General features: G+C 29.8%; 1 protein-coding gene across 1 annotated transcript in view; it reads right to left on the bottom strand.

The window, feature by feature from the left end:
* LOC143195759 (uncharacterized) overlaps positions 1-20,435 on the bottom strand; it is a 257,592-nt gene that overhangs the window by 124,114 nt on the left and 113,043 nt on the right. The window contains exons 2-5 of the mRNA XM_076403199.1: positions 13,196-13,225; positions 6,566-6,668; positions 6,387-6,504; positions 6,197-6,320 (exon numbers count right to left, since the gene is read on the bottom strand). Coding sequence (XP_076259314.1) covers positions 6,197-6,320; positions 6,387-6,504; positions 6,566-6,668; positions 13,196-13,225 — 375 coding nt within the window. The remainder of the gene's footprint in view (positions 1-6,196; positions 6,321-6,386; positions 6,505-6,565; positions 6,669-13,195; positions 13,226-20,435) is intronic.

Below are 20,435 nucleotides of genomic sequence, written 5' to 3'. Positions count from 1 at the left end.
GCAGGACCGAGATAATGCAAAGCCCCTCTTGCAAGTAAGATGCGTTAGATAGATACGCGTTGATACTGTTAAATATTAAGTTTCTAGGGTTTTATTAATTTTTTTTGTAGAATTGTAGCTTCACTGAATATTAATATGGGCATACTCACTAAAATATCTCAATAAATTATAAAAAATATAATCTTGGATTCACCGAAGACAAAGTTTCAGAATGGGACATTACGTCACTCATGGCCACATGTAAATAGAGATAGTCCAAAGACAACAAAAGTTGATAGAAAAGAGTAAACGCGAAAATAACAATTCATTATGTCTTGTTAGTCATAATATTTATTAATTCATTGCAGATATATTATTCTTCATACTGGAAAAAGGAATGGCTTTATTCCTGACGCAAAGTTAACGTTAACGTTACCGTTATTTCTCTTAGTCCAAGGGCCACTAACATGGACAAATGAACAATAACAGGTCTTTGTTAACTATTAACTATTAAAACACTTGGAGGAACTATCAGTTATTGTTATCTAAAACGCACCATACCATAGTGCACTATTGGAAAACATCCCAACAAGGCAATGGCTTGTAATACATAAATAAAGCTTTGAAGAAACTATGCTATGAGGGAACTATGTCAAGTTGCTACTCGGTAAATACAAATCAAATGTTTAATTGCGATTTATGTAATTTACATTTTTTTGAGATAGACCTGAACAAAGATACTTATGGCCACAGAATATTACATCTTCTTCCCTTTTGCATTCAATCCAATTGAATTGCGACGAGGTGTGGCAAAGAATTGTTAGAATGCATACGCGGGTCGAGAAGTATATATAAGCGAGTAGTATCTGGATATGTGGAAAGGACTATTGTCTACAATAACACCTTCGGGTTGGATGAACTCGGTTAAATACACTAAAGAAAAAACTGACAAATGGTAAAATTCTGAACTATAGATAGATAGAAATTAACAGCATAGTTTTTCACTGGAATGGAGATTCAGAAATTGACAGTGATCAAATGAAATTTTGTAGATATGAGGTTATAATCTAATGTTGACAATTCTATATTTGCAGATATGGCAAATACAAAATCTAGGGATTAAATATAGTTTTACCAAGAAAGATATACCCAAGTAGCAAGAGAACAAACTAAGAAGAAATACGGTGATATCAAAATGACTAGACAAGAAAAGAAAAATTGCTTCGAAGAAAACAAGAACTAAACATAAAAGATATATATGCACTCTAATGAAAATCTAACACATTATTTGGATATACAATTATTAGTAAGGTGGATTATGCCTTTAGGAGATATACCACTATATAAAAATGCGGCTAGAACTATACCTCATAGGTGATGTGGAATATAATTCAATGTAAATGTAATAAAACACAACGTTACCCACAAACTATTTAATTGTATAATTAATTGTAGTTTAAGTCCTTCGATAATATATGAATTAGATATTAAAATAAGTTATGTTTGATAACATTATTTTTATTTCATTATTTTATTTAGAATAGAATTTTGTTATGTATCACAGTTGATACGGCAACATTTCGACGTATTGACATCATCAATTTAGATGACTAGAGTACTTCTATTAAACTCTTTTATTATTTTGTTGAACAGGCACTGAATATAATTTCTCAGCATTGAGCGTTAAAACTATTGCAATCCAGTAAATATTTACTAAGAGAGAGAAATATGAAGGGACGGTTTATCGTAGAACATACTTACACAATAATTGCAATTATGATAATTATTACAATTATGGTACACCGGTGAAAACATTATTTTATATATATTAGACTGATAAGTTTCTGTTGTGGTAGATGATAATAACCACTTTTTAACCAATATTCAAAAGTGTAAAAATTGTTTAAAAAATGAAGTTTGTTTGGAGAAACGTATATTTACAGTAATTTGATGACCACTTTCAATCTACAAGTTTATAGATAATATTCAAATTGGTATAAAAAAAGGTTTAAGATTCTTAAACATTTGCAAATACAAGCACGTAATGTATCACTTAAGGTGCGCTGTTACAACTATCAGGTGCAGATCATCAATTCTTAGAAATTTATATTATCGCAAATCCTGACGCAGAAATTAATCATTATTTTATATTAATTTATATATTAATTAACGCGGGCATTACGTGAGCACAATTTCTTCACCAATGGTTATGACAGTAACATACTTGGAATATTTGCTGACGACACAGTTAAAACGGCGAAAGATATATCTCTGTCTAAGGCTGTAGAAAAAGTACAAGTAGCGGTCAAAAATATCTACGAATGGCCTAGAGATTGAAGGATATAGCTTAATAGCTCAAAATCTGTTCATGTTAATTGTGCGTTGCGACGAATTGACAAAAAAAACTTAATTATAATATAACAGTTAATTATATCACTCGACGGATGCCCGATTTCTCAAGCAGAATCAGCTAAATACCTGGGAATAAATCTCGGTGGTAAGTTAAACTGGAAACATCATGTGCGAGATAAAAAGCAGAGCAAATAAAACTAAAAGACAAGCAACTGCAATGGTTAGTCGGTAGATAATCTCAATTTGATCGAAAATCAAGGATATATGTTTATGAGTTAATCATAAAACCTATTTGAACCTAACGGGTTTAAATATGGGGTTGCACTAAAACGTCAAACCAACCAGTGATCCAACGTACCCAAAATAAAGTTCTATGATTATTTATCAATGCTTATCGCTACGTAACCAACGAAGAACATCACTATGATCTCGAAATCAAATGGATACTCAAAGTGATCCAAGATTTCGCCTTAAAACATGAAACAAGATTACTAAATCACAGCAACGTGGAAGCAATATAGCTACTGGACAACATGCAAGAAATCAGAAGTTTCAATCGAAACAAACCACTTGAAATAGTTTAGTGATAAGTGTATTTTTAACTTTAGCTTAGGTAGATTAGTTTTCTAATTTGGAAAATACATACTGATGTATTAAACCTGTACATGCCTACCTTGTATAATAATTTTAAAATCATGAAAAAGCGTTGGTTATTGTTATTGTCCCAGAAAATTTGCAAAATAGTTGATTGATACGATGATCATCAGGTCATCTGGTTCTGAATATAAAATAATGCTGAATATTTAAAAATAATATTTTTGCACACTTTATTACAAAGTATGACTAAATCATTAAAAAGGTGTAATATTTTCTTAATTAAAATAATGGTGGATTTTATTATTTAGAATTCGAAGTATTTTTAGTATTGCTTCTCCGACTGGGGTATAATAAACGTAATTTTCTCTGACACAATAATATCTCATAAAAAAGGCCCTTAACGACATCAAAGAAGAAAAGGAAAATAATAAAATATCGCTTGTTTCTATATCTGATATTTTTTTAGTCAAATTCTTTTCTTACATTAAATATTAAGATCTTTAGTATAATAATATGTACATTTTATATATATGTATATATGTGTAATGATATTTTTTAAACAATTTATATGAAAAGGAGATACGATTATAAAAATCTACAGTTGGAATATTAAAGATGATACTCAACGGGCGCTGCTCTTGACAAAATTCTAACACAGTACCTGGAGTTTTTTGGACTAATTCGGTTTTATATACAGCATTCCATACCTTTTTAGCTAGTACAAAATGAAAAAAAGAAATCTGCTCCGGGTTTAAAACGAACTTTATATTTTTACAAACTGCAATTGGTATGGTATCTGGTAGTGGTTTTATTTGTCGTGCTATAATTATTATCTATTTAGTAATTTTTCCTTAACATTGCTCTTAAAGTGTAAATCTAAAATTTCTGACTAAAATTTAGTGAGCGTTAATGGATATATTTGCGCTGATGCACTCTACATAAGTTTTAAGTGGCACAAATATTCATACAAATATTGGTTACTACACTAATATTTCAAAAGATTTTTATCTCTACAAGCTTTAATAGGTCCCCTATTACCGAGCAGTTGTAGATTTTGACTTTTGACATTTGACGTTTTTGTTTGACACATTGACGTTTTTATGTTTACGAAACATCTATTGGAGTTTTTTTTCACTAACCATTGGTACTCTCAGGTTTTTGGTAGATTTCCTAATTTTCAATATACCATCAACAATGCTGCGAAGAGATTTGTTTTGATACACTCAAATCTTCTTGCATATCTTTGCGCCAACCCCTTGCTTGGCAATAGGGTATTCAATTTGGGTTTATTAACAAACATTCAACAACTGACAAGGTGTATACATATAATAGATGTGATTGAAGAAGCCTATGAAGATAAAAAGTTATGTCGTAGATGTAGCACAAGGCTTAAATAATATATGGCATGACGACCTTTCGTTCATGAGCAATACACTGTTCTATTATAATATTACATTACAGATAGAATGTTTAAAGTCAATCGTAGATCTACTATTTAATAAAAGAAGCACCTGTACCACGAGGAAGTTTATTGGAACTAATTTTTTATCTACTCTACACATATAATACACCACAAATGAAAAATATTATTACATTTACTGCTAATACTGCGATTCTTATTGACGGAGAAAATAGACAAGAGACCCTATGAAAATTGTAACGTTCAAGTCGCAATATAAATAACTGGCCTCAAACCTGTAAAATGACAAGTAACGAAAGCACACATGTATACATGTGCAGTTCACCTATAGCTAGACCGCACAAACACCAATTATAATAAATAATATTGTCATTCCATACAGCAATAATGTTATATTAGTAGTATCTCGGAATAAATATTGATGCAAATTCTTGCTGAAAGGAACGTATACAAAAAAGGAAATAATTGGTGTTAATATATATAGACTGTAGGAAAATCTATTGATTAATTGGAATAATTATTTCTCCATATTTATCGGTCAACTCCATCATATCATCATACATAAACTATACATAAATATACTCCACATAAATATATCATCCAACTCCTCGATAACAAAATCCTGAGAAGTATTATAGATGTCCCAGATACTACAAAACGGATTACGGATATGTATCCAGATTTCAGTTATTGGAAAGTTAAACTAAAGGTTAGTTGGCAAAGTAACAAGGTAACAAATATATTAAATTAATATAATAAGGTGTTGGTTGATTCGTTTATCAGATCAGTCCTCACGAAATTATCCATACGTTGGTAATCTAGTTTTTGTCATAGGTAATAGAATGATTACAACAATGTAAACGGTGCCCACACAATGTCATTTTGTTTACGTCTCATTCAAGTAACAACTGTCATCACAAAGCATAAAAAATATTCACGAATTTTCAGAACGTAACTTTTTCTTGTTCGTTTTTGCTTGTTGTTCATTATGATTTTATTAAATTTTAATCAGTACCTTTTATATTATAACTTGTTTACTCTATTTTAACCATTGTCCTAGTTTTTCCCATTATTACTCTTAGTTTACAATTATATAATTTTTTAAGACTCTTTGTCTTGAGGCAAAATTTGTGGCGTTAGAAAACGAAATAAAGAAATCTTGGTTCAAAGCAACATTAATTAATCTGTCCGCCTACCTACTACTTTTTAAATAGAAAATAAACCAAGGATTTTTCTTTTCAGATGTAACTGAAATTAAATATATACTTCATTTAACTAAGACAACAGGCAAGAATAAATGAAAATTACTGTTTTCAAGAACGGGAACTGACTTTTACATTTAATGCTATGGAATCGAATATAATATTCATTACTTAAAGAAAAAAAAGGAGCCAATATATTCCAAAATTTACTCCCATCCATCTAGCAGACATAAGTCTTAATAGAACATGAACATTGAATTTGAATATTGAATAGAAAAATACAACAGTTGAAAGAACTGAATGAAGAGATTAAAAGACAAGAAAAGACCGTTTACTAGACAATAAATAAGGCAATCCCTTACTTGTTTACGATATGCATAATCTGGAAACATCATTGCTATATTATTTAAAATACCATAGAAAGCAATGGCCAATATTTTAAAAATTACATAATTTTATCTCTTTTTTTAAGCGAAATATGTAAGTTGAAAAATCATCAGACAATTAGTTCCCTATATACAATATATGTTTTGCAAAAAAATATAAAAAATCACAATTTTATCATCGGTTCATTTTTAATTGAAACTATATCAATAAAGAGTTTATGTTTTAGATATCCAATTAAACTAATCATTCGAAAACTTACCGAAAGGTAATTCAAAACGGCAATCGACCAACAGAGAATGTCCGGTGGCCATTTTGGTGCCTACAACTTCGCCATCTTTCATAACCAGTTCGGCATCCAGAGATAGCCATTGACCATTTCCTTCCTAGAACGCAGATCAATTAAATATTCGACTGTAATTTAAAAGTGATAGTAATCTTGTTTGAGTAACCTCTATTGTATAATGAACTGTTTGAAGCGGTATCCAATGGTATCCCATAGCTCGGTCCCAAATCATTCCTTTGCTCCATACTTCTATGAGAAGACCGGTATTTAGATTGTTGATTTCGCTGAAATTGCAAACAATGTTATAATAATTGATACAGCTCGGTTTTAACGAATTTAACTTACAATAAAAAATCTTGTTCCCAGCATGGCGTAGGTCCTTTTACAGTTACTGTTGTCGACTTAACGTTTTGTAGTTTTAAAGTTACATAAGTATTGAATTGGGAAGCTGTAAATAACAAAAAACAATCAAAACAAAAGAAAAACGAAACTGCCTGAGTGAAAAGTTTAAAAAACCAATATCTGTTTTAATTTAAATATAGTTTTATTTAAAAAATTGGATTAAATTATTTATAAACGATAACACATTATATTCGTAATACAAATTATCATTTTCGAAGTTATTAAAAGATGTTACAAGAAAGTATAATATTTTGATATAAAAAATAAAAAACAGCAAGGCATTTTTAAAAATTTTATACTATGTTTGTTATACTTTAAATAAAATTATACATGGTAAATTATTGACTTAGGATATAAATGTTTATATTTTCCTACAAGCAAAATTATATCATCCATAAAGTATGTGACCATATATTGGTTCTTGAGAGCTTGGGGAGTTAGTTCTTGGGGTGGGGAAGACTGGATTCTAACTAAATTTAATTAAAACTAAAGTGACTGTATTATAAATACCGCCTGAACACTTTAAAATTTTTATGAAAGCACTGAAACAAAAACCATTTCACAGTATAATGAGTTTGTTTCTAATTGCTATAATATAGTTTGTAACATAGTTTTTATTTGCTTCCCCTCTTCAGCCAAAAATGTGAGTTAAAGTTGTTCTCTTATTCAAAATGCTTACTATTTGTAAGTTTCTGCATGCCACAGAAAAATCGACAGGGATCAAATATGGAAAATATATGGCTTCTGATTTTCATAGTCGTAAACGGAATACTTTAAAATTTTTATGAAAGCACTGAAACAAAAACCATTTCACAGTATAATGAGTTTGTTTCTAGTTACTATAATATGATTTGTAACATAGTTCTTTTATTTGTTTCCCTGCTTCAGCCAAAAATGTGAGTTAAAGTTGTTCTCTTATTCAAAAGGCATACTATTTGTAAGTTTCTGCATGCCACAGAAAAATCGACAGGGATCAAATACGGAAAAATATATGTCTTCTGATTTTCATAGTCGTAAACGGAATATATATTTAAGAAGAAAGAGAAGACGAAATATTGAAATATTTCAGAAATTGTGGATGTAGAAAATCTAGAATTTTTCCAAAATCAGCATCAATCGTAAATTATTCTTTAGAAAAAAAAATTGTGTATTTGATGGCATCAGAATGGTCATAGAGAATAGACAGATATATCGATTGTATATTCTACCAAAATATACTAAGACACACAATGGATTGACACAAATTATATTACGCTTTGCTCTATGCCACAAAAATAGTTACAGATTTTTCTCATTTGCAAATTAATAAGTATTTAATAAGTAAATGAAGCATTGTATGTTAGTCGTTATTCTTCATTAAAAAAACATTTTTTAATACAAAACAGTATAACAATAACAAACACTATTACACAGGAATTATTTTAAAATAAAATATTGCTTAGAATATAACGTATTTAGCATCCAACATCCTATATATTTTTAATTCTTTTAAAACCTTAAATTGCGAATTTCCAGGGATCTTCTTATCCCTGTCCAAATTCTAAATCTTTACGTATTTCGTTTAAAAGCCGCTAATACGCTGGAACAGTGTAAGCAACCATCTGTAATAAACAATTACGACATTGATGGATATGGTTGTAGACGGCGAATTTAAACGAGAGGTATTCAGAATCGTATAACGGGTTTGGTGTGTATAAAACAAGAATGACTGCATAACTATATTTAATTCAAATTATATATACACTATGTAAGAGTGTATTCTTAAAAGTCGACTTTCTCTTACAATGAATTAAATTCCACTCTATAATAAAATTACCATCAAGTTATTCTAGGACTATCAAATACAAATTGTTACTAAAAGAAATAATGTAAAAAACCGTCAACATTACGACTATACAAATAATGCAATAAATACATGGCACCAAGTATACCAATACCAAGCATGATGCTTGCATGTTATCTGATTATTTTATGCAATTTTTCCCATCTTTACGACAACATGGCAATTCCGGGTAAATAAAACATTGTTTGTTTGGCAGGGATCCAACCATCTTTTCATTTTCACACTTTTTCATAATTTTCAAAATGTATACCAACCTCGCCATTCTGTATCGGTCTAAAAAGTGCTAAATAATCAGAAGGTGATATGCCTTGTTTATAGGCTGGGTAAGTGTTGCCATTCATGTAAGACTTTGTACTTGTTACTTGCTATTACTGGCCCTTGAAATGATTTGTTTAATTGTCTTCGGTAGATATATGCAGTAACAACTTTATTCAGTTTTAGTTCATCATATCTTACACTACATCTTGTTGATTCCACCATAAGTATGCTTTTATGGTGATATTTCTCTTCGATGTCGATGTGGATGCTTCTCCCACACTAACCCCTAATTTTTTCTACTTAGTATTGTCGTAGTAGATCAACTTTTTATCACTTGTAGGCCCAATGGGCCACAGAAAACTCGTCTTTTTGATTGAAACGCAATGAAACCCCGGATGTTGAAAGGGAACGAAATGTAATTTTCAGTAAAATCGTGCGGTAGCCATCTTATCTTTTATATCATTTCCATCGGTTCTAAACACCTACAAACATTTTATTTATCAACTACTAAGCCATCTGAAAGTTCTTTGAAAATTTTAGCTATGCTTTCGTCAAATATGTCTTGCAATTTGGATTGTCTTTAAGCTTTTTGGCCTTCCAGACCGTTCTTTGTCATGATTACCACTTTTAAATCGTTGAATCCAAAACCGACAATTGGAATAATTTTTATTTATAATCGATCTCAACAGTGTTGTGACTTTTAGCTCACACACACACACACACTTAATTTTTACAAACATTAGAATTTTTTAAACGACCTTCAGTCCCAACGAGATTCGATCTTCGTACTTTATTGTTAACTAAATAAACTCTTAGCCCGCTGGGTACAAGTGAAATATAGCGAAGCAACGTCATCATTTTAGGAATGTCTTACAGGCTTATAGGCTGCTACTTGAAGCCCAATTGAAGAAATAGATAAAAAATTTGAAGAATTTCTGCAAATCAAACAATCATTACTACTGTTTATATTGATGACAAAATTTCAATACAACAGCATCGAATTTAACACTTATTTACATTTTCAATTCGCTTGTTAATGCGTGTGGCTCACCCAAATACACTCGGGGACCTAATATTAAGTTGACGAGTAAATAACAATAATTTGTACAATACTGTCGTACAAATCTGAACGCCGTCTGAATAATAGTAATTAAGATCGATAGTTGTTATTACCGAATATAATAATGGCCAAATTTTCCTGGATTAAATATGAATACAAACAATGTTTCTGACGTAGGATTTGTCTCTATGTCCAAAGGATGCTTACAATTAGCGTTGGAAACTATCGACTGAAAACGACTATCGATTGTTTAGTAATTAACAAGTTTTTACTGTCGACTGTTTCGGTCGTTATTTTCGGGCCCACTGATTTCACTACTTTCTACTAGTGACTGTTTCAGTCGTATACTTTTAGATACTATTTTCGATTCTTCTTGTTTCATTCGACTGATTTTTAGTATTCTGGCTCTGTCGACCTAGCTACGACCTTAAAACGAATGTCCCAAATTTATGCCTATATAGATTTATATGTAATATATATAGTTTTTTCTTTGTTTGGTAGTTTGCTTATAAATAACAATATATTTTACATTAATATAGCAGTATTTTGGAACGCTATTTTGCTAAAATAATATTGATTGATTATTATTGTTATTGTTGATTGCTCAAGATTGTTAAAATAATAGAGCAAAAAAAAATAAAATCGTGAATGATAAATAGAAAAATACTTATATTAATGCTGACTGTTTTATGGCAATAATAGGTAATATCTTTTTATTGTCATTGGTAATATTTTTTTGGTTTCTATCTAACTCACTCAATATTTGTTCAAGCCTTTTGATTGTCGAAACTTATGTCCTAAAATCTTAAAAATTAAATTTAGATTCGAAAGGTTCCAGAAATTGCATCGAAAGTTTTTAGAGTAGCAGTTAAACTATATTCAATAATTATATTAAATTTTGTAATAAATACATTTTCTGATAGGAAAACTCTTCTTTAATATTCAACAATTTATTTTCATGACTATTAAAGAATACAGGCAAATAATGACGAAAGCAGACTTTTTTTCTGAGAGAAAACTTTTTTATAATCTATTTTTATTTCTTTATATCTTTTCAGTAAACGATACGTTAAGTGAAATGTGTTATATGTTAGTTTGGTAATATTTGGAAAGAGAGTCCTCAACTTCTGTTATCTGCAATTAGATGTCATTCATATTTTTAGATCCTAAATTCAAAAAATCAGAATTTGGTATGACAAATAATGCTGAGGCGATTCAAAATTAAATTGTGATTAAATAAAAAGTTAAATTCACAAACGATATATCTTCCATTCTACGGTCGAAGAAATCGCCTTACCGAAGAAATGCTGAACACTATTTTATTTTTGAATAGTAGTTTAAAAACATTTTGGCTCAATAACACATGAAACCTTTATTTTATTTAAAAAGAACTTATGTCTTTATTTTTACTATGTATTATCAATACTTATATAGTATATTGGTATATTATTTAAATATAATAATTGACATATTATTAAAAAACGATAAAATATTTGGGGGTTATTATTATATTTCTACACAGATCCACAGAATATACAAATATAAAAATAATTCTACTTCATTTAAAATAAAATTATTCATTACAATATATCAGTATGCAGCAATAATTTCTTTCCATTTCTTTTTTAAAATTAGTACGTGGAGGAATATGTGCATCTCCTTCTCACTTCTTATGTATTATTATATAATAACTTCATTACTTTCCAAATATTAAAACTAAATAATTTATCCATTCCTTTTTCATAAATTCAAAGTAACACTAAAATATCACAGTAATTAACACCACTAATTGCCCGTTTAAATTATTTTAAAATGAACTGATCCAAGCAACTATCTCCGTCCTTTCCTCTGAAGATATTTTCATAGAAAAAAACACCTAGAATGAAGGAGATAATTACACTAGTTACACTTACTGGGCATTTAGAAAACCCATTGGATATTTGATAAAATGATATTACCAAAATTATATCAGTTACGTTTATAATATTATGCCATATCCGCAACATGTTTTCGCGGAACGAGCTGTTTCAAAATCTGGCAAAATTATTAACGGTCGAAGAAATGGCCTTACCGAAGAAATGCTGAACATGATTTTATTTTTGAATGGTAGTTTAAAAACATTTTGGCTCAATAATACATGAAGCTCTTATTTTATTTAAGAAGGACTTTTGTCTTTATTTTTACTATGTATTATCAATATTTATGTAGTATGTTAGTATGTTATTTAAATATAATAATTAACATATTATTAAAAAACGATAAAATATTTGGGGATCATTATTACATTTCTACACAGATCCACAGAACATATAAATATAAAAATAATTCTACTGCATTTAAAATAAAATTATTCATTGCAATATATTAGTATGCAGCAATAATTCCTTTCCATTTCTTTTTTAAAATTAGTATGTGGAGGAATATGTACATCTCCTTCTCACTTCTTGTGTATTAGTATAATTCTAAAAAATAAGCATATTCCAATAAAATATAACAACTAATTACTTTTATTATATAATGAGTTCATTACTTTCCAAATATTAAAACTAAATAGTTTCTCCATTCATTTTTCATAAATTCAAAGTAACATTAAAATATTACAGTAATTAAAACTACTAGTTGCCCGTTTAAATTATTTTAAAATGAACTGATCCAAGCAACTATCTCCGTCCTTTCTTCACTCACAATTTATGACGGAAGGAATTCGCACATCTTCGTCTGATATTTCGAATGGAAAAAAAACAGTCGAACCGTGGGTTTGACTGAAATTACTATATTTTGGTGCTAATTTTTCAACTATGGACTGTTTTGCGACTATCGGCTGTTTCGACTATTATCAGTCTATAGTTCCCAACGTTATTAAAAATACATCCATTAAGCCAAATGGGATGTGCATTTTTAAATATGTAATAATAATCAGTTACGAGCAATAATGCCCTATAGATTATATATAAAAGTATTTCATATTAATTACCAGACATGAATATGAAAAGAAGAATAATTGCTTGGACAATTGTTAAAAAAAAACCAACAGAAATGAACGCGGGACGGAAAATCCGAAAGAAATATCGTCACAATTTACAATCCCACATGATACATTCAAAATTTTACTGGAGCGTGTCAGAATACATAATTCATTCCCGGTGTGCCATATGTTCGGTCGAAGAATTAAAAATAACAGTTAGGGATGTAAAACGTCTTTAATTAATCCGCGGCATAAATTACATTAAACCTTAGTCGGAAACTTAATCTCTTCCGGATTAATTGAAGGGGGTAAGGGAGGAGGTTAATCCGAGACCCTCCTCCTCCTGATGTCTAGAAGTCGTTAAGCGGTCCTCGTTTACTGTTAAATAAATTTCGATTTAAGTGGCTTCCGTTATGATACGAGGCTCATTATTGTCTATAAACTTACCTTGGGCTCCTACATATCGGGCTTTCTTCACTGAAACAAAAATAGAACCTGTTAGATATATATTTTATTGAACTCAGTGTATTAATCAGTATCTTCTCTCTCTCTCACTGTGTCTCTCTCTATTTCGTTATTTTATATCAGGAAACACTGAAACTATGTAGAGAAAGCTACAACAAGGAAAAGGGGATTCCTTAGTAGGATAGAAAAGGAATGGAACGTAATACAAGAAATTAACAAGACTAAAACAAGAATTAAGGAAATTACAGAAAATTTAAAATCTGATAATGGTATGTGACACAATTTTTTTGAACATAAATAAGATTATATATTTTCTTATTCCATTCCGTATTCCTTATTCAAAACATTTTATGTTGATATGTAATCTGTCTCAAAATGATCTTTAGTAATAGTGTGAATACTATTTACGCTTAAAAGCTGTATTACTCCATAATGGCAATCGATATCCTTCCCTATCTATTGCAGGTTTAGTGATTTTAAAAGAAACTTATGAAAATATTAAACTACTTTTAAACTTGATGATTTAAGAGTTGTTGCTTGGAATACATTGAGGTCTCAAGAAATATCATTGCTTTCTTTATTTATGCTATAGTAGAGTCAGCAAACCCGTATGAAGTTGTAGCGACCTTGAGGCATGTCGAATTTTACATCGTGGAATAACGGTCAACAAAGTACCCAGAAAACACGGGCGGTGTGCCAGCAGCGACAACTGGAACACGATAACGAATAGCTGACAACCCGACGTTTATCTGGGATGTTTCGATCATTCAGTACCCGATCATTGTTTGGTTTAGACGTGCCACCATCGACTGTCCAAGCCTCGTCACCAGGTAACACCGCTGCCATCCGTTTTATCTATTTTGTATTTCCCACATTTGTATATTACTTTAATAAATAACGGTCACATAATGTAACTGTTTCATTTCATTTTACCTCCATTCACCGAGTCATGTAATTTACCCTAAAAAGTTAAATATTGACCAAAAAGAACTGACTTGTAAAATCGTGATAAATCAAACGTTGAATATGAACACCTTATTCCACAAGAAAAAGTTATTCATCCACCATTACATATAAAACTTGGTTTAATTAAAATTTTAGTAGGCCATCGATATAAATGGAATTTTTTATTTGAAAACAGTTTTCTCTAAATTAAATGATTCCTAATTAAAAGAAGGCAATTTTGTTGGCCCTCAAATAAGAAAACTTACAATGGGACGAAAATCTTACCACGAAAAAGTTACTGCTTGGTTATCTCAAAAGAGTGTGTATCACGCATTTTTAAGCATATAGTAATGTTATTTTAAATATTAAAATAACATTAGTATATGCCTAAAAATGCATGATAAAAACTTCGAAACTATCCAAACGCTCTACGAATCTATTCGTAGAGTAAATTATTCGAAATGTTTTAATAAATATTATGTATATGTCAGCTTTTCATATTATTCTCCGTCCCGTGTATATATATATATATATATATATATATATGCTATAATTGTAATGCCCAGTAACAGTGACGTTTTTCAAACTCAACTAGCTTCAAGCTAACATAAATCTTAAAAGGACCATCCGCCGCGCCTCTTTCTTAGACTGTTTTGAGATCTCGTAAATTAAACTGGACTAAGAATGGATTACATGTCAAGAGCAATTATCCTAACTATTTAAGACTTGCGGATTATATTGTTCCGCCGCTGAAAGTTTGGAAAGAGTTGCAGAAATTACTATAGACATGAAAGCCGTAATATCTTAAAACTTAAAAAGAAAGATTTGGACAGATTTATTGTAAGAGGGAGCTTTTAAATACACTGTTTTAATTCCTCTGTGTTTTCGGTTATCCTTTCAGTGAATTTTGCATATATTATTAGATTTACTATAGTCAATATAACAAGGTAAATTCAGTCATATCGTTATTAAGAGACAGCGTTCAAATTACACTGCATCGATAGGTAATATAAAAAACTGTCAACGAATTTCGTCTATAAGTATTTTCTGAAATAAAATCCAAATTACCCAGTTGGGAGTTGGTTAGAAAATGGGTAATAATATTAATTTTGGATTAATGACGCTATAGCTTCAGGCTAAATTAATGAAAAAAAAAATAATTCAAAATGTTTTGGAAATGATAACGAATATGAAACAAAACCATTTACCGTCATTCTGTTCATTACTATACTTTATTTCATTAAGTAATGCAGAAACATTTTTCCGGTTGACAAAGGCGTAATACTAGCATGATGAAAAAGCGGTACCTATTATAATGTATATACTTAGGTATATAGAACATCCAGAGAACGTGAAAACAATAAAACGATTTTATGACATAGCAACACTGGGATTGTACTCTAATGTAATAGTACCAGATCCAAATAACTTACATAATACATATGGTAGTGTATATAACGTGATTATATAAAGGCTACATGTTTTGGAGCTGGAGGAACTTAAGGTTTTTTCTTCTTAAACTCAATCTAAGTTATAATAGCATATAGCAGCTAGCATAGTTATAAATAACACCATATACTACTAAGAACATGCAATTTTATTTCAGATATTTATTATTGTATTCGACGTTTGAAAAAATAAAGGTTTATACCATTTTTTCCACGGTCCATGAAATATATGGTTTAAAAACTTATTTAAAAATTAAAATTCTAGTAAGATATTTAATATATATTTGATGTGAAAATTGTTATTAAACATCTAAAACCCGGCAGTGGATTAAGGAAAAAAATTACATATGCTAATAGAATAGTCACTATTATTAATATTATACCGTTGATAACATATATGCTCAATCTTGTAATATGGCCTTCACAGCAAAAAATTTTAACATTACGTATTGTAGTAATAAAAATTAGGAATAGCAATAATATGGTACTAAAATCTAGCATTTAGAAGAAAAAATATAAGTATAAAAGAAACAAAAGGAAGGAGTATAAATGATATACACTTTATACATATCAATATTTTTGAAGATTAGAAAATGCAAACGAATAATACAGTTTATTATACTTAACTGAAATATCCAAATATGACATCCCAGAGGAAAACATAAATAGCAAGAAAAGTTTTCTTGAAATACGTCGAATCTTGGTTACTAAGAGGACATTAAAAACCGTCCATCTATAATAAATTTGTCTATGATTTTCAAACGATTTATGATTTATTATTACATACTTTATGCATTACTCATCCGTTAAATTACAGTATCGCTCTATTCGTTTTATGGTATAGATACTTTATGTCCTATATTTCTATAGCTAGTAGAAATATGACTATCAATCTGGCCAAAGTTTCTTGACAATAAGTTTTAGAAACTTTAGAACGCTTTAGGTTTTATATAGATGTAATGGACGGGGAATATATCTGTAACTCTAGTATATCCATTACTTCTTTTATAGCCATTTAGATAAATGAATATAAGTGGAATGGTATAACGATTGAACATTGTAAAGTTATTTATTCGTTGCTTATTAGTTATTTTAATTGTGCATTTTTTTCTAACTGAAATATCAATATCAAGTTTTAAATTGTCTTTATTTTGTTTTTAATTTAAATTACAGAATTCTTAAGTTAGATATGTCTTATATAATATATAGATTATATATATATATATATATATATATATATATATATATATATATATATATATATATATACATGTGACTGATGCGGCCTTGCTTGTTCAAAAAAAGCATTTATATCAAGAAATACTAACACGACATTAAATATAACATCTTGACTATATTAATATCAGATTGATCCGGCAATATATTTTTGAGCAATGTTGTAAAAATTAGTAACTACTTTGATTCCACTTTATAAAATACTTATCTTTGAAAATATTGTCTATTATATATTACATATTTTGTAAAAAAAAATATCTTGGTTGTTCAAGAACAAACGGTGCTTTTATATCAATAGATACTAACAAGATAAATTACGTAAGATTTCGCTTACATTAAAATCGGATCGACTTTTTGAGATTCTTATCGTAAAATAAAATGAAGTAAAAACATTGAAAAATAAATTTTTGCCTATAATATTTCTATTTTTCCGAGTATTTTGTTAATTTGTTTTTAAAACTATGTAAATTATAATGAGACGAGACCTTCTGAGCAATTTCATCCCACGAGGTCAATATTATATTCTTTAGGCAGAGATTGTATTAATTTCCTAGATTTATTTTTAACTTCAAATAACTTTAAGGCTTAGGCGATCGCTCAAATCTGAATGTTTGACTTCCAAATTGGGCCAAAATTAGACGACGTTTCGCAATTAAACCAGATTTCAGGACGGGAGTTCTCATACTAGAGCTCTCCAAGGTAAGTTATCCTTTGAATATGTGTATTTTCATAACTCTATATAAAAATATAATTTTAAAGTTAACTTGAACATGTATTAGGTGCTCCCAACCCCAAGGCTCAAAGGAATCTACTAAGGTGAAAGGTATTTACAATATCCTGCCCTGTAATGATTTCTAGAGTCAAGAATAGTGAATGTAATCGAAAGTAGAACAACAGTCATAAAAATTATAATTGTATAATTTATTCGCCTAATATTAGATACATATCTATACTAATGGGGTGAATTATACCTATACAAAGACGTTTTTGGACTAAACTTGGCCGTTCTTTGTTCTTGTTAGTCTCGGCTCGTATCCTCGCAAGCTTGTTGGAGTATTATTTACATTGTTAGCGATCCATGATTGGACCACTACCATTTGATCCAAACCGCCTACTATTTTCAATTGCGTAAAGATGCGGCTTTTGTGATGTCGACCACCTCGGTACCACCTGGTATAGTTCATATGTTTCTCATAGCTATAACAATCCTCTTCATATTTGTGTTTTTATTGTATTATTCGTTGTCTTACAGAATATATGTCATTATCCTCGTTTATGGTATTTTAACATATATGTTAAAACTCGAGTGTTTTTAAGAATATAAAATATATAAACTATTATAAATTAGAATTATTGATACTAGAAAATACTAATATAATAGTTATATTTTCAACTCAATTAAAATTTGCAATTGGCCAACAGGATAAAAATAATGGATTTAATTTGATAATAGTTATAATTCATAATAGAGATACTGTTCACTTAACTACAAGTCCACAAACGTATTAGTATATAAAAGGAAATAATCTCCATATATCATTTTATTACGTACATAATAAAACGAGGTAAAATCCTTGGCGTTTCAAATATTTTCTCAGTTTCGTGTAGACTCAAACGATGAACTTTTATCTCGAGACACGGATACGGATCTGTTTTCCCGACACAAAGCACATTGATAAGAGTTTTAACCGTTTCTGGGCTTAGGCATCGATTTTTACCTAATGCGGAAAATACTTGACTTTGGAATCTTTCTAACGTATATTGTGTAATTTGCTAGAAAATACAAATTCAAAGGGAGTTTAATTTGAAGTAAAATTTAAATAAAACTTGGAATATTAAAAGTATTCAGGTTAAACCACTTGTTGTTTTTACTTGTGTTTGTCTCCATTTGTTTATGGAGGACAATTTCAGTTTTCTCGTTCATTTACGGGTTTACGAATTGCTTAACGAATATTCATCTTAAGTGTGTTAGTAGTTAATAGGCCCTTAAGTCTGATCTTCGCTTAATTGATATCAGTTGCCCGAACACACCATCAATAATATTGCCCGTGCTGAATTTCTTAACTCACAGAGCGTTCATCACATCCGAAACGGATTCTTGAGGGAATGTATTTAATCTCATTAGAATTTTTCTTTCTCAAAATTGATGTAGCTTGGGGAATATAAAAAAAAGGTTTTCTAAAACATCGAACATCTCAGTAATATGTCTTAAGCGATGACTAACCTCATAGCTGAAAATGATACGTTAAAGGCAACCGACGTATACAAGGTTCCTTGCAAATTTTGAAAAGGCATACATAGGAGAAGATAAGGAACATCAACAATAGTTGAGATATGAACACGCAATCCCACAGACTTTGGCTAGAAATTGTTGATAAGGTCAAGGACCAACCCATTTAGGTTAGTCTATACCATCCTCCAGGTTTTTAAAGTATTTAAGGGACCATAAAATAATTGGGTATTTGTTGGTTGAGTACTCAGTCAAGGTCATACTACGCGTAACAAGTTTACGTTTACACAATGAAATAACAGATAAAAACATGTTAGAATCGATCACAATATATAATTTTTATTTTATCAATTTTATCTTAAAATAGATATTTTTGATTTAAGTTATTATAAATTGTGTCAGTAGTATCAACGTCCAAAAGGCACATATTTACAAAATAAAACCAAATATGTATAATCCTCAAGGCTTACTCTCAATATTGTCCTAGCATTAAATTTCTAGCTTACTTCAATTTCGTTTTAAAAACATGACTTTATCAAAGTCTTTTTCAGGAGTTTTTTATTATTATTTTAATAACTTTATAACTTATTAACTTTATAATAACTTAAATCTAGGTATATAACTAGGTGGAACCATCGGCGCTATCTCAGTCTCTGGTGAAATAATGTTTATACATGTTTATACACTGCTGAATTTTTTAATATATGCACCCCACTACACAACACTACTTTTGAGTCTGCGTCCTGTTCTGGTGGTATCCAATAGTTGTAATATTTCAATATTCGTGTGAGAATGGAGTCTTTCTCATGTCCCCTTGCAATTGTCCTAATTTCTTGACTGACTGTGGGTATCTGAAGGTCTCGATGTACTTAATCAGTCCTATAGTATTTGGGCGCACCCACAATACCTCTCATGACTTTGTTCTGAAAAATTTGTATTTTATTTATGTTACTCTTTGCAGAACATCCCCATAATTGAACTCCGTATGTCCATATAGATTTCAATATTTGCTTATATAATAGCAATTTATTATGTACTGATAATTGTGATTTTCATCCAATTTGCCAGCACATTTTCCTATATTTCAATTACAGTTCTTTTCTTTTCGTCTTTATATGATCTTTCCAGCGAAGTTTTGCATCGAGATTCATTCCGAAATATTTAGCGTTGTTGCTATATGGAATGATAGTATTATTTAATGCTATGGGTGTTTGCACGGTCTGTTTATAGGTGAACTGCACATGTACAGATTTACTTTCATTAATTATTATTTACCAAGCTTGTGTCCAATTATTTATTTTGTCACCTGCCTGTTGTATTTCTTTTTTCAAGAATTAACTGATTTTCATATATCTCCCAAAAA

This window comes from Rhynchophorus ferrugineus, unplaced genomic scaffold (genome assembly GCF_030347505.1).
Source record: "Rhynchophorus ferrugineus isolate W39M unplaced genomic scaffold, kcgeb_rfMv2 rfM4, whole genome shotgun sequence".
NCBI lineage: Eukaryota > Metazoa > Arthropoda > Insecta > Coleoptera > Curculionidae > Rhynchophorus > Rhynchophorus ferrugineus.
Note: the sequence above shows the minus strand (reverse complement) of the source record. Positions and strands in the feature narration are given on the sequence as shown.